We start from the raw sequence: 25,457 nt of genomic DNA, 5'->3' as shown, positions 1-25,457 counted from the left end.
ATTATTTTGGCCAGGTTTGTGAAATACGGTTTCTTGTTCTGCTCCCGAAATCATATCCAAATATCCAGTATTCAACTTGTCAACACAGCCTGTACCGGTACTTTGGTAATGTGCAATGCAATAGATGAGTTTGAGAACTAAATTTCATGTTCAGGTAATGATTTTGTCAACAACAACTAATGCATGTTGTACACAAATGGACATTTTTTTTGCAACACTATGGGCATGAGAAGTACCGTAGAACTTGTTTTACACACGAAGATAGAAGAGAGCGTCTGCCTCAATCTTTTTCAAAAATTTTATAATGATAATATTATGAAAAGTTAAAGTTGTTGTCCATCTAGGTGTGCGAGATGTCATTCAAGTGCAGAGGTTGTCGACATTAGGATGACCTGAGACAAAAATAAGTTGTTGAAATTAAACTGCCATGCTTGTTTTGTCAATTACTGTAGAATATGAAGGAGGAAGGCGTTTATTTCATGTGGAATAAATGTATGCAAAGTTTGTCCAGCATGCCATATGATAGATACTGTTCGCAGACTCTAGATTTTGTCAGTTAGATATAAAACTTGAATAAAACTACCAACACTCTCTTCAGGACATTGATTTGTACAGATGAAAATCCATGGAGGTACTCATTGGCAGGTGCAACGTACCCTGTGGACTGAATCCTGGAATAAAACAGTACATCAGTGACTATCTTTATTTTGGATCAGAGTCACCCTGACCAAAAATATGCACACACCAGACCCATCCGGTGCTGCCCTATAAAAATTTGACAATTTTAACCACATGTTTATAGTTCTAGTCAAGTTTAGTAGCAGAACCAAAAATAGACCTTGAAGATAAGCTTATCAATGTTGGTTGCGACACACTATCTCATCAAGATTCCATCGCTATCAGAACCTCAGTGTGTGGATCCACCAACAGATGCACTGAACACTATAATCACTGTCAAGTTTACCTTCCATGATTAAGCTGTGAGATTTAGGTCTTTAAATTTCAAATACAACATTGAATTGTCTTGTTTAATCCCTTTACAGGTATTTTCAAGACACCAAAATCTTCAAAAGATGTGGCAATTAGCCTTGGTAAATCACTGCATTATCAAAACCCATCCATGCGTCATAATCTGTGACTGGTTCTCGTGCAAACAGTTTTCCCAAATCCAATTATATTTTTATCTCTGCGTGGCCTTTGTTGTATCAATAAAGAGCTGACAAGATTGCTTGTTCACAAACAAAGTTCAAATCTTTATCCAGATTATTCTGATTGTGTTCTTTAATTCCTGTAGTGAACAGTAGCCACCACTTTGACATTCTGGTTACACTGCCTGTGTGTCTTGAAAAGACTGATAAGATTATTGTTAGTTCAATGTGTTGTCCACTTCATACTCATAGGCCTAACTCAATAGTCTATCTCAGGTATACCTAGAGTACTGTATACTCTAAACCCCCATGTCCCCTTGCTTTTTTGGAGTGACCATTCTCTGAAGTAGCCCCACTGTGCCATAGAAGAGAGTTACATCCATGGTTTTATCAAGTGAACAGCAAGGCTGAAGAATCTTTGGTTCAAAATCATCTGTAGGGGTGTTTTTGTTAATGAACAACGAAAATAATTTGATTTACCACAATGAAGAGTGTTGTTTCACAGTAACCAGTGTCAGTTTTCATATTACACTAACACTTTGTGGCAGAATTCTGTCTTCACCAATATTAAACATACTCATAAAAATACAAAACATTTCATCGAACTTTACTACTTAGCTTTCCTATACACTGTTCCTGGCTTATATTAAATGTTTATCATTAGTATAGAGCCTTGGACTCCAACTTTGACGAAGGCCAAAGATGGACCCTGAGGTTCTAGACTAGTTTATCAAAGCATATAAGGGTTAAAACCAAAGATGGTACAATGGGCATCCATGACAAATGGAAGTCACAGCAAAGTCTAGCCCACCTGTTGAGTATAAATGTTTGCAAGTGCAGAAATACAACAAAACAACATTTTTATTGTCTGTAATAAAAGTTCACATACTCAAGTACCACCTGACTGACTGTGCATGTCAGTTGCAAAACAGTATGGCAGGGTAGCTACCTTTGTCATGCACATCCTAGTCAGAACTTGTCAGAATGGAGGATCAAAATCTGGTTGAACTTTATGGCCAGAAAATTTAGATATTGCTGTGATAGCTGTATAAGAAATATTATTAATCATGCTTTTTTTTTCAAAATATGTACCATTTCTTGACAGGGTTAATAGTGTGAGAAAATAGCTCTTGAGATTAACTCACAGAAATGCTTATTTGCATCATGAAAAAATGATGTAGGCAAAGTGAACATTCCATCTAAAAGACATATTTTATCTGACATTTGTGTGGCACATAGCTGTGACAGAATACATTACAGATGTGTGAGCTTGTTTGTACTCTACCTGGTTGTCAAGTGAGTGAGTGGTACCAGCCATGTGTTTTGAGCACAATGTGTGAGGTCAAAGGTCACAAGAGTGAGCAAAAGGTTAGAAAACTCCAAATTAAAAGGTGGGAATTCACACATGTTGTTCTGTGTGTAAGCAGGGTGATCATGATGTGGCAACAGTGTTGGACTCGCAGCAACCTGTGATACACGTGTTGCCATCCTTGCATCTTGTAAATTTATTCAAATGAAACAGACCTGCTGTGAGACACGTAGTGTGGATTTGTGCAGGGATGTCAATGATCTGTCGGTTGATGCTGTACGTTAGATGCACGTTGTGTATAAATTAAAGATCCCTTATTCTGTTGCCTCACGTAACTGACACCTCTCTACTATGAACGCCCATCTCGTAAGAACGAAGTTTAAACTTAAAACCAATTACTGTAAATTGAAGACTCCTGTGAAATGTGGCCATTTTCAAACCGAACATTTTCATTATTTCCCAATGGTACACTGAAAACATATTCTAAACTTTCACCCATACATGTACTTATCTGAAGTCAAATTTATAACAATGATGATAACTTTGAATCAAAAAACGCACACACTATTCTCTTTCACCATCAGGAATTGGAGTATGGGTTTATTGTACAAATTATCCAATATGTCTCAAATTTCTCAATCTTTGAAATTATTCAAAAAAGCCACCATTCTCTTTGCATTACATCCTTTGGAGAAGGGGGAATAAAAATTTTGATTCTCACTGATATGAAATGGCGAGAGCTTAAACGTGAAAACCAATATGTCCATCTTTTAGTCACGTAGTTACAATGTATGTTCATTCTACTTTCAGTGATGTCAATTGGGCAGTGTTCGATGCCAACATATTGGCTACGTGTTCTGTGGATACGTACATCTACCTCTGGGACATCCGGTAAGTCTATATCTGTCAAAGAAGCAGCGAAGAGGTTTTTGTGAATGTATATTGTAAAGCAACAACCACAAAATGATCATATCTCTACAGTCATAAATAATCTAATTATTTATAATTTTATTGCCTTGTCGTAAATGTCCAAAGTTTGCGCAGGAATATTTGCCAACTTGTGTTTTGACAATCACATGTATTTAATGAGTTGACGATGAACAGAATTTTTTCCTGTGTGCAGTTTTAAGATGTTCACTTGGTGACAGAAGCAAGCTGCAATGGCATTGTAATGATTGTGTAATCATATTTTGATCTGACTTATGTGGAGATGGCCGTGTTAAAGTAGAGTTTGGTAAACCTGTGGCTTAGATTTGCATGTATTGCTTGTATCAAAATTTGTACTCTAGGAGGGCTTCATTCCCTTACCATGATTTTAAAAATATGTAAATTTGCTAGTTTTGAAAATGACTCATATCAGTGAAAATTGATAATTTTAGTCAAAAAGGTTTTAGGTGGATCAGTGGAAATCAAACAAGATACCTGGCTTCACACCACGGCGCCCTGACAACACGCTAGACCATGATGCAGCCATCCCACAGCAAATAGCGCTGTATCTCAGCAATTATCACTGTGTACGTGTCGCTCGGAGTGGTTACCAAGGGAGTGTCATTCTGTCAGTGTGTGCCTGTTTGTAGTGTTGTCGTTGTTGTAGGAAACAACAGAGTCAGTCCCCGTCATAAAATTCAGACTATGGACCTGTGAAACATTCAGTCACGTGTCTTTGAAACTCTACATTTACAACCCAAAGAACGTTTCTGAATGGAAGACGTTGTGGCTCATTTTCTTGCGGTTCAAAATTCACAACCCCTCTAAAAGGCGAACAAAAGTAGTTAGCCACCAGCAGTTTATTGACTGTAGTCATTCGCAGTCTTTTTGATCTGCTTTTAGCAAAGGCCTGTTTCTATAGCGATGACATGTAAGTTTTTATGACCTTTGAACTCAAACAGGTCCATAAAAATTTTTTGTGTGTTCCCTTTAATAAATCACTTCTGTGGATGTATTTTCGTAAAAGTACAGATGAGAAGAGCATTTTATCAGCCGATAAAAAACCTAGCAAAGTGTCTTTTCCAGTAAAATATATTTGTATTTGTCATTATATTCTGATGCCAGTTTGCATTTACCATGGAAGATATTTATACTATCAAAAGTATTCCTGTGCTGTATGTAAAATCAATTAGTTTAAAGACATTTGAGTGAAAAAGAGAGAGGATTTTATTGTTGTATACATAGCCGAAAAAATATGCAGTTACATGTAATTAAGATACGTTGATACCCTGAATCAGTGAAATGGCATCTATGACCCAATTTGATGTCATGAATATTACAATCAGGTACGACCTGTAAAAGGGCTTGTTTCAAGAAGTTATACACCATACTATCACAGAAAAATTAAATCCCAAAATCGTGACCTGTATCTTGAATGTCCATTAGTCCACATAACTTTTAATGTTTTCTCCTGTATTGTTTGGTCTGTTTGTAAAATAGAGTTTACTATCTGCTCACAAAATCTTTGTTGAATTGCCCAGTGTTCAACTACTGAATATAGCTCTGTAAGTGTGCAGTGTCAGACGTTGATGTTGACAACTGAATTGTAGTTCAGGACTAGAATTCATCCGTCGAAAATAACATTTCTTGTTGTTCGAGATGCATCGTGTAGCAGGGCTTATACTTTATATTTTCAACATATCCATTTTTGAGAAGAATAAGAAAGTGTATGCATATTTGTTTTTAAGGAATGAAATTATTAAAAATTTTCATAAAAAGTTTCATCTTTTGTCCATTTACGCCCGCCAGTAGCAGTACATGTAATTTTTGGATCAAGAGTATGTGTACTCAGGACATGCTTCACATACTACGTGTCAATGTGTTCTTTCATTGTGACTAGTGATGTACTTTGACCAGCACGATGTTCACAAAGTATGGAAAGTAGAGAAATTTAGAAATTCACATAAATAAGTTGCAACAGCATTTTTGTAAAATGTTTGACAAATATTTTGAAGTGACTTCATCACTGGAATGCTGTCAGTTATTAGCTTATTGAAAAAAAAAATTGCTTCATAAACTCTGATACAAATAATGCCATCTTTTCTGCACCTGGTCACGTTTATCGCAATATTCTTGCCTGTACTCAGTAAAGACTCCTTGACAGGAAACTCATTTGCAAGAGAGTGTCAGTAGGTGTTAGAAGCGAAAGCACATCACCATGGAGACTAATTGCTCCGCAGCGTTTCATTGATACATGAATTATTTATTAGAAGATGGATCTAAACCTGAAAACTATTGAATCTTTATCAATACAAGGTATCGATTTCCTAAAAATCTCTTTGCAAGAAAAATTGAATTTCTGGTGGGATATGATGTAGGATCGTAACGTGATACTTTTCATAATGGACTTGACAAGTGAAATCAATGTTAGGACTGGACTCACGTTATGTAGATTAAATGCTTCTGTAATGATTTTATGGACATTGGAGAAAATAAACGACATTAACTGCATGGCTTCATTTTCTTTAGATCAATACATCATATGATGACAGGGAATATTCCATTCAAGTTCAGGGGTGTCCAATATGTCATGTGTCTCATAACCCTCCTATCCACATTTCCTATTTTATAAGTACCACCCATTAAAAAAAGGTAGGGTCTAAATTGTCAGAGTAAAGGTTCAATCAGAGAGAAACAAGATGTAGTTACAACAGTCAATAGAAATCCAGGGTCTAAATTGTCAGAGTAATGGTTCAATCAGAGAGAAACAAGATGTAGTTACAACAGTCAATAGAAATCCAGATAGTAATGCTGCACAATCTTACAATCTATTTGTTTTGTTCCAACAAAATTTCCCTAAGAACTTCATGTATCTATGTTTCGTGAATGGTGTGCTGTATACACCCATTTCCATGGCAACATATGACCTCTGAACTCAAGCCTCCATAATTCAAGGTTGAATGAGCGCAATCAAATTCTCATTCAAAGGGTGTAATTTCGTTAAACGATTTTTGATTTATCGTATTCATGAGCAGTCGTCCATGTTCAGATGAACATGTTCACCAAATAAATTGTACTCAGCGTTTTATTTGTCCTGTCATGTTGAGTTGATGCAGGAAGTTCAGTTTTGCTAATAATACAGTTGATGTAGTAAATTTTAGTGTGTTTCCCCATAAGTAGGACATTTCATGAAACATAATGAATTGACAGGAAATACGCATAATGCCCACGTTTTAAACGTGTTATTTTATTCAAATCTAACTGATCATTGTATGTTTTGCACAGCTGATGTGAAATTATGATATTTGTTACCACTTATAGTCAACAGTAAGCTTCATAATTTTCAAAGACTCAGAGAATGGAATCGGTTTAAAAGTATCACACCCAAGAATGTCAATATTGAGCAAAATATGATGAATTTTCACAAAAATTTCCACCTGGTGGCAAATTTGCCAGATTCATTAATTATTTCATGGTGTGTTATCCATCTTATGTGTTTTTATTAACTCTTCAGTCCTAATCTGCATCATTGATGTCGTTTTCAAAAATGAAAGAATTAAAAATGAGATAATTCCCAAATCTTACATTTTGTTCCTTTTATGTTGATTTTCCAAAACAGGGATTCTCGCAAGCCTTCATCATCTCTCTCAGCAGTAGGTGAGTAATCAGATCAGAGATCTTATTCTTGATTTCTTGTATTTTTTCACCCTTGCTCCACCAGACTATGGTATGCCCCCATTGTTTTGAATAGGTTGGATGGACCTATGAACTATGTACAGGGGTGAAAGGGTTCAGGATTTCTTGGCAGTAATCCTCTTTACAATAGGTTTGTGCTGTCACTGATTACAGAGTCAACAGATGCTATCTTGGTGTACTTTAAGTTTCTAGAAACAGTTTGTACCTGTTTTCCATTTTGTTTTGGGTTTATCCAAGCAACCAAGAAAATTTCTTAGGGTCGCGACCTCTCAGTTTGGTTTCTCAAGACTGTCTTCTCCCCGTGAATACAAATGTGAAGATTTGTACATAGTGTTAGCTCCATTGTAGAGCATATACTGTTTGTGTTGACTCTGCAGTTGTTGAAAGACTTGTCTATTGTCACCTCCGCTATATCTCAGACTATTGTTGTAGGCGCCCAGGTTGACAATAATACAATATGCACAGCAGACCTGTCATCAAAATTTATCATATCAAAATTTTTCCATTTCCAAAATAAGTCCTGTGCAGGAAATTTTTATTTCATTTTAAAATTGCAACTGTTTTCAAATTTCTAAATTTTTGAGAGGACTCGCATACTTCGTCGCCATGACGATTGGGAAGATTCACACACAATGTGAACACACACATTCCTGGTAACTGTGAACAACTATGGCTAATGTCTTTGTCCTGGATTAAAAGAGAGCACTCCTCTATAAACACTGAGACACTTCTTTGTGTTCTCTGTGTGGCTTTTTTGTGTGCTGTAGGCATTGGAAAAAGGGAAAATAAAAGATTTGGGAGCAGCAAATAGAGACACTTTGGCAGTCTGCCCGCGTTGCAACAAACCAACTCTGTAGACACAGTTGTGTTAATTCAAACCAGGGGACTGTATTAGCACAGTCATATGAGATTCTACACTAACAAGTATTTTTTCTGAACATTCTATACTTTGCGGTCTCTCGTGCGCTTGCCGACATTCAATTATGGTAATGGAGGAGACTGTCTAAGTTCAGAGCTTGAAAAAATATTAAGAGTCAGGCTTCACTCAAAGTGAAAATAAAACAGAAGGAATCTATCTGTTCTGTGCACAATGTTGTTCGTTCCTCAATGATGTTTATATTTGCCTTGCCTTTGCGCAGCTTTTTTATATTTCCCCCACAAGTGTATTTAGCTTTTACCAGAGTGGTGGCCAAATATTTACACAATTACAGAGTATACTCCCCCCCTTTCTCACATTGTTAGTGACTAGCAATAGGGCGGTGATAAGGAGAAAGAAAATTGGATTATCAATTCATTCTGATGATCTGTTCTTCTTTATTTATTTTTTAATCGGCCATCAGCTGGCGCAGCCCAGGTCAAATGGAATAAAGTGGATAGCAACTACCTAGCAACGGCACACGATGGCGACATCAGAATATGGGATATGAGGGTGAGTTGTGATGTAGCTGTATTAAGGACCCAGAATTTTGAAAATGTCATACTGCAAATTTCAGTGTAACTTTGATGAGAAAAAATAAATAAATAAATAAATAAATAAAATGAATAAATATATAAATAAATAAGTAAATAAATTATAAATATTGCCTGCAGATAACACAGAGAAAAATTACACAATGCTAGTATATCCAAAATTGTTCTTCAAAATTTAAGAAGAAAATTTTACAGCTAAATATTTATAATCTGAAAATCTGCCTGCTTGTTGCAGGTGGAGAGATGCAATTTAAATATCATAGGGAATTCCTTTGTTGTCATTTCTTCAAAAATCTGCTGCTATAGTATTTGAAATAACGTACCCATACTAGAAGACTCTGTGTAAACTGTAGTGATTACTGTGTATCATAGATGAGGTACATTTATGGATCACGTTGTCAAATCTAGGCAGAAATTTGCCCTGTTCGAAATAGACCTCTGATGCCGAGTTACAGATATGAAAATTATAGTACATCATTGAAACTGATACAACGGAGTTAACTCTCGGATAAAAATGTTAAAAATTAGAGGATGCACAGCTGAAAACGTACATCTGCACTGTAGACATGAAAACATATTCATTAGAATTTCTTCCTCTTTTACAAGGATGATGTTCAAATTCTGATAAAAATTGATAATATCTAGGCTATTGTGATCAACACTTTGCATATTGTCACATATAGTCAGCGACAGGTAATCCCTCTGGACATGTGCAGTTGGTTGTCATGGCAACAGAGAATGCAACAACTTGAGGTTTTTGTGCTCTTGATTCTCTTCAAGCAAATTGACTTCATTATTATGTATTTTGCATATCAATGGAGGTCCTAGCTGCTTTGATGAGACAATAGAATCTGTAATTACATACAGCGTGTAATTAAAATGATGGTTTTGTTAATGACAGTTAATGAGGCAGGTTATTGAACCCCATCCATCATTGATATTGTTATCCCTTTTCATTTCGTAAATTGCCCTTATTTTCAAGGGACAGTCACTCAAATTACCTTTAATAATTTTTCCCATATTTGTCTATATTTCCATCGAAGCTAGTGTACCTTATGAGTTATTCAGTGTATGAATGTTGGGAAATGGTTATAAGCATACATGTATCGCTATCAAAGAACTTTGGTCAAAAATTTGAAAAAAAAACCATTACATTCCACAGACTGTTGTTGACCGGCAAAATACTGGGTGTTCCGTGTATGTACATAGAAAAACAAGAAATTGCAGTTCAAAACACACAATAAAAAATAACAAATAAACAACAGTGTTTGGAATTTAAAATCTCATGATTAATAAAATTATAATGTTTCTTGTATAATCTGAAATGCTGATTTATTATTTATGAATCATTGAAAACTGAATTCTCCCTTCATCTTTACTCCTCAAGGGTTTCATTTAGGTGAGAAATGAAACATACTTTTTTCAAAGCATCTTGGTTGTATTTCATTCCCTTTTCTCTGCAGAAAGGCACAAGTCCAGTGCAGTACATTGCCGCCCATCTCTCCAAGATCCACGGATTAGACTGGGATGCGAAACAGGAATTTTGTCTTGCCACTTCCAGTCAGGATTGTACAGTCAAGGTGGGCATTCAATTCATCATTTCACAGTGTTTTTGCTCAGGTTTGTAAAGACTGTAACATATCTGTTTTTCTCTAAATATAACCCAGGTAACATGAGTGGGGTTTTCCAGTAAAAATTTACTTGGGTACCGAGCGTAGCAAAAAACACTGTTTCATATCATAGAAACAATTTTCACACGCACATCCCCTACCCCTCAAAATTCTATTTTACAGGGACTAGCTGTAACTTTTTGGTGATATTTTTATCATTTTCATTCCAGAAAACAAGAACAGTTTCTCATTGTTCTTCCAAGCATGTGTCGAAATATGAAGTCTTATCCTTACAAGTTATCCTTTGTCATTTGTATCAGACTCAATTTTTGGCCAGTCCTGTATATTAAACCCTCTCTAGAAAACTTTGTTTTGGTGCAGTTTTTAATTACAAGTGTGTGTCTCACTTGTTTGTCAACCCTTATTGGTACTCTCAAATCAGAGAAAAAAAAGAGACAAAGAGAGAAATAAATGTATGCAAGGCTTTAACAAATGTGACAACCAGGTGTTATCCTTCACTGTGGTGTGTTTAAAACTGTTTACAAATACCTGTCTGAAATTACCACTACTGTGTCTGAACACTGCAGTGAAAAACTAAGCCAAAACTAAACTGAAACAAAATCTGTATCTGCTATCCCTTCAAAAAATGTTTTTTTTTTCAAAAATAATTTTAATAATTTCTTCAAAATTTCTTTCAACTTGTGTTCATTGTTTTCAAACATTTTCCAATTACCTCCGTCTTAAAAGTAACTCTCACTGGCGAGACTTGTATAACAGAGGCATCAGATGAAAATTCTTAAATGTTTTAGAGAAAGAAAACGTTCAGTGGGGCATAAGAAACGATGTGAAAAATCTTCAGCGGATGACCTCAGGCCTAGAATTGGGTCAATTGTGTTATGCATTCTGTATATTGTATCGTACATTCTTAAGACGCTGGTGTCTGTCGGCCATGGTGATTTCAAATGTTTCCTCGCAAATTCTTACAGTCTGTGTACAGGTATTTACGCACCTTCCTGTGATCTCTATTGGACTGTGAAACAAGTTATTTTTCACTTTGAAGTATTCATGGTTAGTGTGTTTGTCGGTGTTTTAAAATACACCGCACAGACTGCTAATTTAAAAACTCATACAAAAAATCTGTTTTTCAGTGAAATTACTTCATAAACAATGTCTAAGCGAAAATGCTAAATTAGACCAGCAAGGAAAACAAGTTCTGTCTTTAAACTCATATCTGTTTTCAGTAAATAAATATTTGTAGCAGTAGACAGCGCCCTCACAATGTATTTGCTTTTAATTTGGCACCCAATATGTTGGTCTGAACCATCAACAGTTTTAGACAAAAATGGTAAGAATTACCAGTGCTTTAATGAAGTGGTTTTTCACTTTCCTATTATTTTTATTCTTTTTCTCATCGGACAAGAGGTTGGTCACACCGTACCACAGTGACGTTTGCAGAATAAAATGTACCAGCATTACAGCAGTCAGAATTGCTGCATCTAACTCCTTGCGCTGTCAAACTTGAATACATCATGGTTCTTGGCTTTAAATAGAGGTGTTTTATAGGGATAAAGTCAAAGTTTACTAAGAAAAGCAAACAATGACTGACATTCCAATTGTCTACCATGGAGTTGCATCGTGGAGTTGCATCTAGAAATAGTATTGCATGCATGTATTTAGGGTGTCGGGCATCTAACTACAAACAGCTTGCAATAAATCAAGTGATCTTTGCTTTGAAGATCTAGTATATCAATCCTCGATTAATAGGGAATTACATTATCTGATTGCGAGAAAGTTCCATGAAACCATTTGCATGTAGGTCAAAGAATACCATTTTGAACAGGGGAGGTTGGACCTAATTTGTGATTAGGAAGAATTAGAACCAGTCCACATGGAGTTTGCAGTGCTCAGCTTTTTTGCATCATTGAGTTAGATTTGAACTTAGAAGTGACTCCAGTTATCTTCATCTTCACAGTCACCATCTTGCTTGTACAGCAAACGGGGACACATTGTGCCTGTGTATACACTACTGAAGCCGGTGTCCCAGTGAGAACGTCTATACGGTTATAGCTCTGGGACATTGTCCTGACTGACTTGCCACCATAGGGTGTTTTCAACATGACAATGAAATGATCCCCTTTTAAAAGTTACGATCCAAATCAGGGACAATGTTAACACACACAAACACTACACACACTGTTGTTCAGAGACAATGCACATTTTTGTTGGCCTTTTTCTGAACACCAGCCCTGTGCCAATGCAGCGTTAAAACATCAATGGCTTTGTCGTTTTCTTGCTTCATTTAGTTCTGGGACGTGACCTCACCGAGGCATGCACAGTCTATGCTGGCGTCAGGTTCACCAGTTTGGAGAGCTCGTTACACGGTAAGTGTCTCCTTTATCTCTGTCAAGTTGCCTTGAAAGAGAGCTGGGTGACCGGGTCATTTAGGGTCATTGCCTGTCACCATGGCTTCCATTATCAAATGGTAGGGAGTTTGATTGTATGGCCCTCTGGCCAGCCAATGAAAAGTCAAAACATTGCAAGATAATTGTAGCTGTGTTTGTAACACTTTAGTTCCTCTTCTTTGCCAACGAGGTAATCTATCATGATACTTGGTTTACAATAGAAAGTTGGTATTATTTTCCAGGAGTGATATATATATATATATATATATATATATATATATATATATATATATATATATATATATATATATATATATATATATATATATATATATATATATATATATATAATGATATGAGTTGTAAATGTACCATTATAGCAGCCAAAAACTTGCTTTACAAAGAGGAAGTTGAACGATAAAAATGAAGACAGATTTCAAACACACCATTGTCCAGGTACAGAGACCCATAATGCTTTGCATTACAGTCACATACTTATACTAGTACCAGAAGAGTGAAATCAACAAAAGCATTTTGTTTTTTGCTTTGTTTTGTTTTGCCCAGCCCTTTGGCAACGGGCTGGTGACGGTAGTGGTTCCCCAGCTGAGAAGAGGCGAGAACAACCTACTGTTATGGGATACCACCAACCTTGGCTCTCCGGTGCACACTTTTGTGGGCCATTCAGATGTGGTCTTAGAGTTCCAGTGGAGGAAACCCCATGAAGGTAAGAAAACTCAGCTTTTTTTAAAAAAAAAGCACAGACTTTAAAGGTGATCTGGAAATTCACAAACTGGGTGAGACAATCTCCCTTGATGAAGAAAAATAACTGAAGGTTGATTTGGTCCTTGTTTAGGCATTTTGAAAGATTGCCTCGGAAGTAAAGAAAATTTCACGTGATACCTGTGAGCTAGCCAACCCTCTAACCATTTTTCAATGGTTTTGGTTCTACTTTACTATAGAAACATAGGAATAGCCAATGTTTGGTGTCATCTGGGGATTTTTTTTTCATAGGGTCATGGGATGAAGGAGTTGGGTACTTTACACACACTGATCAAACATGGTGTGCTCTTTCAGTGATTACATTAATGCATACTTTAGCTTTTCAAAGTTCTTCAGAGTACATTTGAAAGTTTAAATTGTTCTAGTTTGTGCTGCAGATATTTCTATGAAGATTTGTCATTGATTTGTATGTGATACTTTCTGTCTGACTCTCTCTCTCTCTTCAGATAGCACAGATCATCAGCTGGTCACCTGGTCCAGAGATCACACTCTAAGGCTGTGGAAAATTGATCCACACTTACAGAAGGTGAGAATTTACGCATTTTCTGTCAGTTCTGCATTACCTTTTGCAAGTCATGATGATGATGATGATGATGATGATGATGATGTCGTTGTCAACATTGAAATGAAAATGGAAAAAATTGATTAAAATCAAGTAAAGATTGCACTAATATCTGCAAATTAAGGCAGTGTTTTGACCATTAAATTTGTCAACGAGGAATTGCAACTTTCTCTTTCATGTAAGTTCTTTATCAACGTGAGTATTGATCAGAGCCTTAAGAAATCTCTGTGAAGTATAATTGAAGTTAAAGTCTGTTATAAAGAAAAAACATCAATATGTTTGATATTTGGATATGTAAATTTACATTTTGAAATCAGACGCATCAATAGTTTTAGATTTCATCTCCACTCCTGTAGAAACTTGTTTACCTTCATCCCAATATCTTGTATAGGGTCCGCCTTTACATTGAAACATTTTGCTATTCCAAAATCTGGTTTGGAAAAAAAGTCAATGGACAGTCAATCTATGATAGTTAACCTTCATGTGCTTAGTTGTAGTTGTCTTTCATTAGAGACTGCAAGCATTTTCTCCTGTCCTAGTATGTGAGTCTCATGGTTCAGAACCAACTGCACAAAATTAGATTTTAGCTTACAAGTGTATGTATTTAGGTAGCATTGTGTAAAATGTTAATTTATATTCTGATTTTTGCAGTTATGCGGTGCTGATCATGTTGAGGGTTTGATCGATGAGGATTTCATGTTAGGCGAGTCAACTGAGACCAACGAAATCAACGGCTCCACGTCGGGTGAGAAAGAGGCCACCAGCGGGAACGGACAGATCAACGACGTGACGACGGATGCCGCGCTGACGAGACGAGTCGCGGAACAGTCCATGAGCGACAGCATTGTTACCATGACGCAGGGACAACCACAGACGCTGCAGCAAGAGTTCTCTCTGGTCAATGTTTCTAACATTCCAAACGTTACTTTGGAAGAGGTAGGGTCGAAGTTCAAAGGCTTTCATTTTCAAATTGAGTAGTTCCTGTCAGACTTTTGTCCATCACAAAGCTTATCAAACCAAGTTACATTTGTCAGTAGATATCAAGGAAAAGGGACAGAATACTCATTGATCCTATTCAATGAAGGGGTCGACTCTCTGGATTTCTTTGTAATATTTGTTGTTGGATTCAAAGGAAAGATACAAATCTTCTATCATAGAGGGCGCTCTCTATAAGAACAGTGCTTCATGATGCTTGGTGTATCCACCCATGATAATTTTCCTGGTATTTACAATTTCCTTTGTAAATGATAGACAGTCCCAAAATGGTCGCAGTTAATGAATTTTATGCCGCTGACTTTTTCATCCAGACGACATCAGTCTGTCCTCAGTGTCATATTCTAGGACAGATGTCAAGAAAATCGATTGACATAGACATATGTGATGTTTTTGCCTAACATCTACCAACTGTGACATACACCATGAAAACATGTGAATTTCAATTTCTTACACTTTCTATCCCGTCACACAGATGGATGCCCTCAACCGTAGCTGTATGATATCCGCTGTCAGTGGCAATTTCATGGTCAAGTTGATCACCACGTTTCCCACCAACTATCCGAACAACGCCGCCCCGACCTTCCAGTTCATCAAGCCCACAAGTCTTGACTCCAAGGCCAAGGGCAAACTCCAGAAAGTGAGTAATGACCCTGGTCCACCAGAGCAGCTCAGAGAAATATGCATCTCCCATGAAACAAGAATGTTTTTGTGAGTCAGCTGTAAAAGTTCTCATGTCAGAACTTAATGTCAATATTTCTGCTCATGTAAAGAACTGAAATTTTGCACCAGGAATTTTACAAGTAACAAGCAAGTAACATATAATATTGTCTTCATGTTTCAATTGCAGAAGAAAATGAAGAGTAATGTCAAAAGATGCTACTGTTTTAATATCATCAAATTGCAAACATAAATATCTGTCCAAAGTTTTGAAAGAGGTTTGAAAATTCTGCATTGAAGAGTGTGATGCAAAGGGCAATTTGTTTCTACCAATACTAGGACTAAAACGGTAAAAACACATAAGAAGGGCTCCAGGCACAAGCTGGAGCAATAAGCACAATGTACCTATTGGAGAAAATTCTTGTGAATTTCTGTCAGAAGCAGCATATGTCACGCACACATACTATTACATTTTCAAATGTACAACTGTGATAGATGTCGCTTCTGAGACAAGGCCTTCAAATATTTGTTTCAGACACTCCAAGAAACATCACAGCAGCATGTTAGAAGAAACAGAACCTGTTTGGAGCCGTGCATCAGACAGCTAGTCAGTGCCCTTGAATCTCTTCAGGTCAGTGGTTCTGACCTACATCCCTCAGTCTGTCTGCACTTTGCACACAGGGTTTTTAATGTGCATTATAATATCCAGTGTTGGTTTGTGCCACGTGACAATATCATCATTGATAAGTCTGCGTCTGCGGCTTTCCATGCAGAAACCAGTTTCATTTTGGAAGCTGAATCAGTCTCTCTTTGATTTCGTTATGGGAATACTTTCCCTGAACCGACAGGTTTGATCTTTGGCTCAAACTTTCCTCAAGGAAGCTTGGCACCATTCTTAGTCATAAGGAGAAAGACAGGGTTACCATGCAAAGTTTTGGATCAGAAAAACAAAACTAATGTGCCAGTATTTGAAATTCAAAATGGCAATTATACCCAGTGTTAGCCCTATGTTGAAATATTACATTTTCCATCAAACACAAGGCAATGAAAATGCCAAAGTAAATCCACACAAGTAGAAGACTAGAAAAGCATTGTAAAAATTTGAGTGTGGAAAAAAATTGTCCTGGAGACGCGTCCTACCTTAATTTTGGCATGATTCCCATAAGTCTAAGTCAACTCTCATCATGCAGTCTGGTTTATGTGCTCTTCTTGTTCTCAGTCTGATGAAAACATCCAGGACAGTTCCCAGACGCCGTACAACCTACAGACTGTGACGCAGACATTACCCATGATTCCCACCATCACCTATGGTAGCTACCAAGACAATCACATACCCTTCCCAAGAACCTCTGGTGCCAGATTCTGTAGTGTCGGTGAGTCAGCAGACTTTTGCATATATATGTGAAAATGAAGAGAGTTACAAAAATGAAATACCGTATACAAAATGTGGAACGGTTCTGAAGAAGCTGTGATGACCGTCAACATTTTCACATTAATTGAAATATATGATGGGAAACCTATGGGCAAGGATGCATGTTAATAATCATATTTTACAGACAATTTGACAACCAAATACTTTCACCCCTTGTTAGCCTATTGAAATAGGTCATGTTTTGTACAGTTACAGCTATGTAATTACCTCCAAAGTTACCAACAGTGTAATATTAAAAACACTATCATCAAGAACAAAGTTAAGCCACAATGTAGGATGGTTTTCCCTGAATAAGTGGCATTGCCAAAATGAACATGAGCACCGACAGCAATAAATTTGCTTCATTTCCACTTTTGTCATAGAGGGCGCTCCATAGAGCTGATGCTCATATTCTCTGGGAACGAACCATATGGCTATCTGATGGTCGAAAGTAAAAGTGGCCAATGTTCTGCGTTTGGTCTGATGAGGAAAATTCAGCATTAAACCCTTTTTTGATATTGGCAATTTTGTGTTACCATCTTTTGAAATAAATGTGTATGTGGCTATGACTTACAATGTGGGCTTTTTTTTCAGGAAAACTTGTTTATTTCACAAGGCCAACCTATGTCAAGCGGAGTGGCACCCCAGAAGGCACACCAAGGTAAAGTTTGTATATGTGTTACATCACAGAAGATGCCATCTTTGGCAGAGTAACTATTGTGAGAATTGAAGCAAACATCAATCGCATCTTTCAACTGCACATAGTTATGTATTACTGGGTAACTGAAGTTCATAGGTGTATATTAAAAACTGGTATCTCTGATAAGAATCTTACCATCATTGTATACCCCAAAGTAACCAAACTTCACAGCAACACAGCACTCTGTGTGTGGTTGTTTTAACTCAAAAATGATCGTAAGTTCGGCTATCATTGATTTAGAGGTTTGAAAAGATTGAAAGATATTGTGCAAATAAAATAAAGAAAATTATGGAGACTGCCCCTAATTTGTACTAGTATAGTGAGCTCACTATCTCACCGTTTCTTCAGGTCACTGGCAGCGCTAGGGGTGTTCAGAAACACCATCATGATGCCCAAGAAACAAATTGCCATCCCGATATCAAGCCGACAGCAGTCCCAAACATCGCAGTTCCTGGGAAGTCCAAAACGAGAGGCGGATGTCTCCATCAGCACCTACTACAAGGAGAGAGAGAGTCATTCTAGGGTAAGTGTCCTACCACGACCCATGCACCAGCAGACTGTGGTACAATCCAGTTGTTTTGGATCGATGGGCTGGATCAGTATACTTGAAGACAGGGATGACAGGGTCATACATGCAACCTCTGTTTTGGTTCAACCAAGTTTATTTTCAGTGGAGGGGATAATTGTTTTAGATTTGACCAGTGTACATTGAGCCTATCAGTGAAATGATGGAAATAAAGTCATTGATTATTAGGAAGGTAAAAAAAAACTCCACAAATAGGTGAGAATGAAGAAGAGTAGGCAGACATTGAACGATTTTACAAGTCAGCATAATTCTAGGGGGTCAAGCTACTTCACAAAGCCAGTGAAGGCCCTCTAAGAAACCCCAGCTGTTTTCATAATGGATACAGGGCCCTACATTCTCCAGGTGCAGACACAATTGAGTGAACGGTACGAGACAGGTTTTCCTGACAAAATGGCCATTACCGGTATTTTTTGTTTGCAATTGCAGTATGTATCTGCTGTATGCACATCCAAATCAGTAGCTGACTTCTGACATGTTCACTTCGGGTATTGTTGCTTTTTTTCTTTTCCTCCACAATGCGGGTTGAAAATTACTTGAGACACAAAGAACATGTCCTTTATTTATTGTTTTTCTTTTTCATGTAGAAAATACGAGTGCGAGGAGCTCCAAAGCAACGTAACAAGGAAAACGTTCCAGCTGAACATAGCAAGCCAGGGACGGTGTACATCTATGATATTGAAAGGATTCTGCCAATACACAAGACCCTGGCACAGAACTATGTGTAAGTCACTGCCAATGCAATGCTTCATCTTTTTGTGTTTATACCAATCCTGAAAAACTGCTTTTCTTTTTGAAAGGGGTAGAACAAATTTTTACCAGTGTTTAGCTTATTCTGCAAAAATAATCATGGCAGTCATTTTGTTACCTTTTCTTGCCATTTAACAGTCTAGATCTGACAGACATACCCAGCATGTGTAGCAAGAATGCCAGCGTGGCGGCCAATGTTGGCAGGAAAGATCTGGTTCAGGTCTGGTCCCTGGCTGCCTTGGCAACCAACAAAGCTCTGCTACCGTCCAAGGATCCGGATGTCTCATCACCCTGGGCTGTCCATCCATTCGGAAGAAAACTACTGTCAGCCATGTGAGTTGAAAGGTCACTGGATTTCATTGAGAGGGGTATAGGTGAAAGGTCATGGGAAAATTCATCCATGTGAGTTGAAAGGTCACTTGGTTTCATTGAGAGGGGTATAGGTCAAAGGGTCATTGGAAAACTCATCCATGTGAGTTGAAAGGTCATTAGGTTTCATTGGTTATAAGTTATAGGGTCATTGGGAAAACTCATCGATGTGAGTTCATAGGTCATAGTTTCATTAAGAGGAGTAAAGGAAGTTTTAGTAGTGTCATATTCAGATAAGATGCAAGAAAAGTCAGTGTATCATCTTATCACATAGATACTTTCATTGAAGATGTGTAACTAATTGCAAATTTAGTTTTGCTGAGAGACATTGGCACACAGCACAAGCCAGCCAGCTTATACCAACCTCAGTGTTAAACCCTCTGAGTGTACTAGCTTCATCTCAGCATGTGACTTGAACAGAAAATCTTGCTTTTCTTTTGTAGCATTGAAAAGTACAGTGCCCTGCATGATGTCCAGACCCTAGCCATGCTCTGCTGTGCTTTCAGTCAGCCTCCAAAGTCAGGCGATCTCTATGGCGATTCGAGCAGTAACATGGGAAGGTCAAGTTCGCAAGGCAGTATCCCTAACAACGTAAGTGACTTTCAGAGCAATAATTGTCTGCTTTGTTTGTTTCCTTGAACCCATGGCAGTGATTTTTTGTTCGCTGGTTGATATTTTATAAGAATTATGTCAGAATTTTTTTCAGTTTATTTTATACACAAAAACAGTTAATGTACATGGCACATGTTTTTCATTATAGCTATGATACAAATTTCTAATTTTATCCTCAGATCAAAGATAGAGTGCCATTGTCTTTTAAAAATAATTTTGTTACATTTTATTTCAATGCAAATGGTCAATATTTGACCCAAATAAATGATCCCACGATAAATGATGTTGTGTTGTTTTCAAATAAATCCAGAAATTGTCATCATTTTTTGGTTGCGCTAAATTCAAATTGACTGGTTCAATCTGGAAAATTGATATGCTTTTTTATAATCATTTTTGGACTTTTTTCTTTGACCATGATTACAGCATATAGAAATTCAGATCAATGCCTTTGTCAGGATTTACCAGCAAACATGGTAGCGAACAATGTAATCTATATTTCTGCCAAGATTTTTGGCACATTTGAATCTGTTTTTTATCGGCATGATACATTGTCACAATGATTACTTACTGCAGTCCTTGACCTTGTTGTCATGCCAACATCTCCAGTCACACACAACTCTATGAACAAAAATGCTCCCTTTGCCTGTTCGGCCATTTTAACAATCTTTAATTTTGGGGGGTTTTTGGTATTTTAGTATACAAAAATCAGAAATTTAACTGAGAACTATGCCACTATATTTTCTTGAAATTCAATTACAGTGGCCGGTCAATACAGAATTCAGTCTGAGAATAAAGTTGACTGTTGTCCAACTGTCAATCAAACTGGTAGACTGACCCCAACTAGATTCAGACCAATAAAAATACTGGAATGTAAGGTCATGTAGGGGTCACAAAAACAACCCACTTATACCCTTTTCCTGTCTTTTCATTCTCTCCACCAGTCTAGCTTCACCACACTTCCAAATTTCTACCCTGACTCATTCTACACCAGTGCGAATGACTGGTCTATCGGCAGCGGTGGGGGTATCCCACAGAGTGTCAGCTGGTCGACAGAATCACCGGACGACTACAGATTCTCAACTCACAGTCTAGATCCCAGGGAACTTGAAAGAGAAATGCATGAAGAGAGAACACAGTGAGTGAAAAGTCTGTTTTTACGCACCCCCCTTGTGCTATAGAGATTGTTATTTCGGTAATATGTGCTTCAAAACAGAAAGTTTTAAAATTTGCTCAAACTTTCCTCCATGAAACCCTGAGGGAAAACTTCAGATCATTTACTTTCTTTCATAATGAAATGAAATAAAATCAGGGGTCATTGTGCAAAGTTTTGGAGATAGAGAAAAAAAATTACATAACTTTTCAGATATTGATTTGGTGTGAGGTATAGCATTCAATGATGAAGATATTTAACCCTAGCTTTGAGGGTGTCACATCATGCAAACATGAAATGGCAATGTGGCAGTACTCTGTGCAATGTGAGAAACAGTTTTGAAGTCTACAAAGCAATAGTTCTACAGCAATTATTTCCAATATTTTGCTTCAGGCAGTATTCGTGACATGACATTCACTGAACCAATCGGCAATACAAAATAAGCAGAGTCAAGGGAGTCAGAAATTTGTCATATAGCTGTAATCATTATGCTATCGCTCTAAACCAATCAGCTTGTGAATTAGGTGTCACAAGACAGTTCTAGTCCAATCAGGGATCTTCTAATATGGTTCATTTCTTGTTCACCCTGCTACCAGTCTCCTGAATCCCAACTTAACGCTGCAGTATGATGAGTTCAAGAAAGCCTATGCCAAGGTGCTTTACAAGTGGGACCTGAAAGAAGCCAGGGCAGACATCCTGAAGTACGTCTCCGCCCCTGAACCAGAGCATGCTGGGATAGGTAACTTTTTTTATGTTACAGTTCTGTCAGAGCATTGCTTTCGTCACTTTGAATTATTGAAGGATGGTGAAAAAGTTAGCAATGCTGTAAAAATACCCATGTTCACAGGGAGTTAAATACTTTTAAATACTATTTCAATGTTTGAAATATTTTCACCAGGATAAAATTTCGCTTATTTGCCAGTGAACCAATGAAATCTATGCCATTAAAACAATGAAATCTATTAATATTTAACTTTGTTAAAGGATCTCATTTCATATTTTCAATTGAATAATGACATTGAGCCAACCCATAGCATTCAGAGGTCGTTTGCACATTTTAAGTGTTTTTTGCTGTGTATTTGTATTGTGTTTGTGAAAATTGTTATTTTTGTGTATGTTTCAGAATTTGGTACTTACTGTCAGCATTGTCACCGTGAGGTCAAAGGTCCAAAGTGCAATGAATGCCTTGGTTACAGCTTCCAGTGTGCAGTCTGTCATATCGCTGTCAAAGGTGAGCAGTGTTATAGCGCCCTCACAGGGTAGGAGGTCAATGATGTGTTCAGTCGTGCAGGGCTTTTTGGGAAAGGCTTTGATTGCTACTCATAACAACTGTCTCCACTCTCTAAATACAAGGATATTAAGATAGGCAAAAACTCTAGAAAACGTGAATATTTTTATTCAATAGCAAAGTTCTCATTTACAGTACCATCTGTACAGCCTTATTGATCAAAGACAAAGTAGAGTACCATAACTCAAATCAATGAGATAGACTTCTACCAGTCATCTTCTGTGTCTGATATTATCGGGTATATTGAAAGTGTTTTGTTTGAGTGAAGGTGAACTCATGTTTCTAATGAACGCGACAGCTATAGAGCTGCAGTGTTAATGAGAAGTATGCATGGCACTTCTGACAAATTGATAAAAATCAGTTCATGCCATGTGTCAGCCATGTTCTACTATGTATATTTTTACACTGGTAGTCTGTCTGTTCAAAAATGCCAAGTTTTTGGCATCTGTACACAGTCTTGGCTGTGCTATTTTCAAATGTGGAGAATGAATCACAGAGAGTTTGCTTTAGCAGTTAGCAATCAGTAAAATCAACACCTGAAAGAGTGGAGTTCTGATGCAGATAGAAGTTTGCCTTGACTTCAAGCTTACTGTTAACTTTATAAAGGCAGAATTTTGACCCCTGAGAAGAAACCATAGGAAGCCTGACAGACAGTGCCATAAGAACTAAACACTGTGTGTATCTCGTTCTTTACCAACAGGTTCATCTAACTTCTGTTTATCATGTGGCCATGGAGGACACTCATATCATATGTTGGAATGGTTCCAGACACAGGACGTGTGTCCTACTGGTTGTGGTTGCTTCTGTCTTCAAGAAGATTTCCAGATTTATGGCAGAGAGAGAACTGACAGTTTTGGACGGTCTACGCATTTGTAGCCACCACAATACGCCGCCCTCCCCCTACCCAGTGCAAGCCCTTCTTTAAATAATCCACTTCCTGCTAGAGTCCAGTGGCAGAAGTGGTAAATTCCATTTACAGTGAAGGGGTGTGGCAGCTTGATGCTGGTGCTCTTCTCTGTGTGAGAACTAAAAATTGTCAGAGAGAGAATTTGTAGCGCCTGTCTTTATAGGCTTTTAAATAACCTGTCTACAAAAGTTTTCAAGCCAATATTGTGTTTATATATTTGTTTGAAATTCAATTTAACCCTTTCAGGCCTGACTTTCTGGTAACATACCAGAGATACCCTTATATGCCCTTCCAGACATTTAGACCTGAAAGGGCAAAGAAGTAATAAATTTTTGTGCATGAAGCATCGCCAGATATTGCTCATGAAGTCATTGCGCAATCTGAGAAGCAGCTAAGCTACTTTGATATACATTTCCCGTATTGGATGAAAATTAAAGCATCTGGCAAATTCTTTGTCAAATTTGTAGAAAACAAGCAAGAGTGTTCGAGGACAAAACTTACTGCCCCTTTTAACAATATAAGAATAATATATTATGAAGGACAATCAAAGTTCCCCAGATCATCAGTGCAATTTAATAAAAATATCACCAAATCTGAAATATCCTTTGCTTTAGTAAAACATGAATTTGTTTTTGTACTATTTTCTTTGAGTCTGCCCGTGTGGAATGATATTACATCCTATCCAATTTGAAACCCAGTTCTACATTTTTTCCTTTGCTTGAGACGTTTTTTGTATTTTCATATTTTGATTTACATCCACCAGTACTATGAATTTGTGTTTGTTAACAAAACCACGTGTAACCAAAGCTACTGATTTATACACTGATGTATGTCGCCCAATGCAAGACTGATTGTCCATTTCAGCGTAGGAATTTTAACATTTTTTTTCTCGGAATTAATTTCATTTTCAAAGATGTTATTTCACAGTGATTAGCTTCTCATAAATGGCCCATAGTGGCAACAATTGAAATAATATTCTTTCTATTTTACCCCATCAAAACACGTTCAAATGTTTCTTAAGTATTCAAGTTAAAGTACAGTGTGCCCATACATGTGTGGAAACTGTCAGCTGCGTTTGACTATATACCCATCGTGTGTATTTCTTTCAAATCTACCTTCATACTGTGTGTTGGAACAAACATGAGCCAGTTTGTTGAGACAAGCTTCTGTAGCAAACGGCATAACTTGACGGTTTTCGTTTCATAGACAAGCAGGCTGCAAAAATTTCAAAATGTTGTGAAGTGGTTCTTTACCATGGGTTTTCGTCAAAGTTCATTCACTGGTGTTGAAACAGCTGAAGGCTTCGCATCATTATATTAAAAAGTGAAACATATACAGATATAGTAATTGCTGGGCTTTCTAAAAGAGAGACCGTAGATGTGTGACTGTGTGAAAACTGGCACTTCATCGTATTAATCACATCTGTGAGAGTTATGTGTGAAATTTTCTGAATTAAAAAATGGCAAAAAAAATGTCTCACACATTGTGAATGCAAAGCTGCAGTCTGCTTTGAAGTAGTTGTTGAATCGCAACCTGTAAACTTTTCATACTGTCTCCTTGAGCTCCTTCAGCAAGGCTCATGATCTGTTCTGTCAATTTTCGGTATGTCATGAGTTTTTGACTGAGTCATGCATAGATAATGCATAGTGAGTATATCAGTATCCGATGTACATTCATGGAAATGTAGCATCTTGCTTTTGTTCCATGCGATGGGCTAATTCAAGAAATGCTCAACTTTTAAGACAAATAGAGACATTAAGTACAATTTTGTAATGATCAGATTTGAAGAAGTCACAGAACAGTTGAATATATTACTTTTTCAGGTGACCTGATTGCTCGTCCCCACTTGCCCTATGTACGACCTTTGATTGTCCAAAACAAGGTGCCATACATTTCTATGTCCTGTGAACTTGAAATATGAGAGGACATTTCACATTTTGAATGAATTTGAAACTTACAGGCGCATTGAGAAAAGTTGTCACATCATGTAAATATTTAATTTCTGCATTATTGTATATATTATGGTGCTGTATAATAGAACATGATGAAGCAAATAAAAAACTTTGCTTTTTTATTTCACAAGTTTATGTTTCTTTTTTGGTGGTATTAGATTATTAACATCATATTTCA

The 25,457-nt window shown here is 37.2% G+C and overlaps 1 protein-coding gene across 1 annotated transcript in view; it reads left to right on the top strand.

Annotated features, from left to right (window-relative positions):
• Positions 1-25,409, top strand: part of LOC139147514 (GATOR2 complex protein WDR59-like) — a 59,648-nt gene extending 34,239 nt beyond the window's left edge. Inside the window, exons 5-24 of the mRNA XM_070718631.1 lie at positions 3,268-3,348; positions 7,004-7,041; positions 8,421-8,509; positions 10,014-10,130; positions 12,464-12,541; positions 13,127-13,286; positions 13,789-13,868; positions 14,556-14,840; positions 15,373-15,537; positions 16,093-16,188; positions 16,777-16,930; positions 17,563-17,629; positions 18,017-18,191; positions 18,839-18,975; positions 19,140-19,334; positions 19,814-19,961; positions 20,924-21,117; positions 21,729-21,871; positions 22,256-22,363; positions 23,121-25,409. Of these exons, the coding sequence (XP_070574732.1) occupies positions 3,268-3,348; positions 7,004-7,041; positions 8,421-8,509; positions 10,014-10,130; positions 12,464-12,541; positions 13,127-13,286; positions 13,789-13,868; positions 14,556-14,840; positions 15,373-15,537; positions 16,093-16,188; positions 16,777-16,930; positions 17,563-17,629; positions 18,017-18,191; positions 18,839-18,975; positions 19,140-19,334; positions 19,814-19,961; positions 20,924-21,117; positions 21,729-21,871; positions 22,256-22,363; positions 23,121-23,296 (2,686 nt within the window). The 3' untranslated portion in view covers positions 23,297-25,409. The remainder of the gene's footprint in view (positions 1-3,267; positions 3,349-7,003; positions 7,042-8,420; positions 8,510-10,013; positions 10,131-12,463; positions 12,542-13,126; positions 13,287-13,788; positions 13,869-14,555; positions 14,841-15,372; positions 15,538-16,092; positions 16,189-16,776; positions 16,931-17,562; positions 17,630-18,016; positions 18,192-18,838; positions 18,976-19,139; positions 19,335-19,813; positions 19,962-20,923; positions 21,118-21,728; positions 21,872-22,255; positions 22,364-23,120) is intronic.
• Positions 25,410-25,457: the final 48 nt, after the last annotated feature.

This window comes from Ptychodera flava, chromosome 13, assembly GCF_041260155.1.
Source record: "Ptychodera flava strain L36383 chromosome 13, AS_Pfla_20210202, whole genome shotgun sequence".
In the NCBI taxonomy this organism is placed as follows: Eukaryota; Metazoa; Hemichordata; class Enteropneusta; family Ptychoderidae; genus Ptychodera; species Ptychodera flava.
This window is presented reverse-complemented; position numbering and strand designations above follow the sequence as displayed.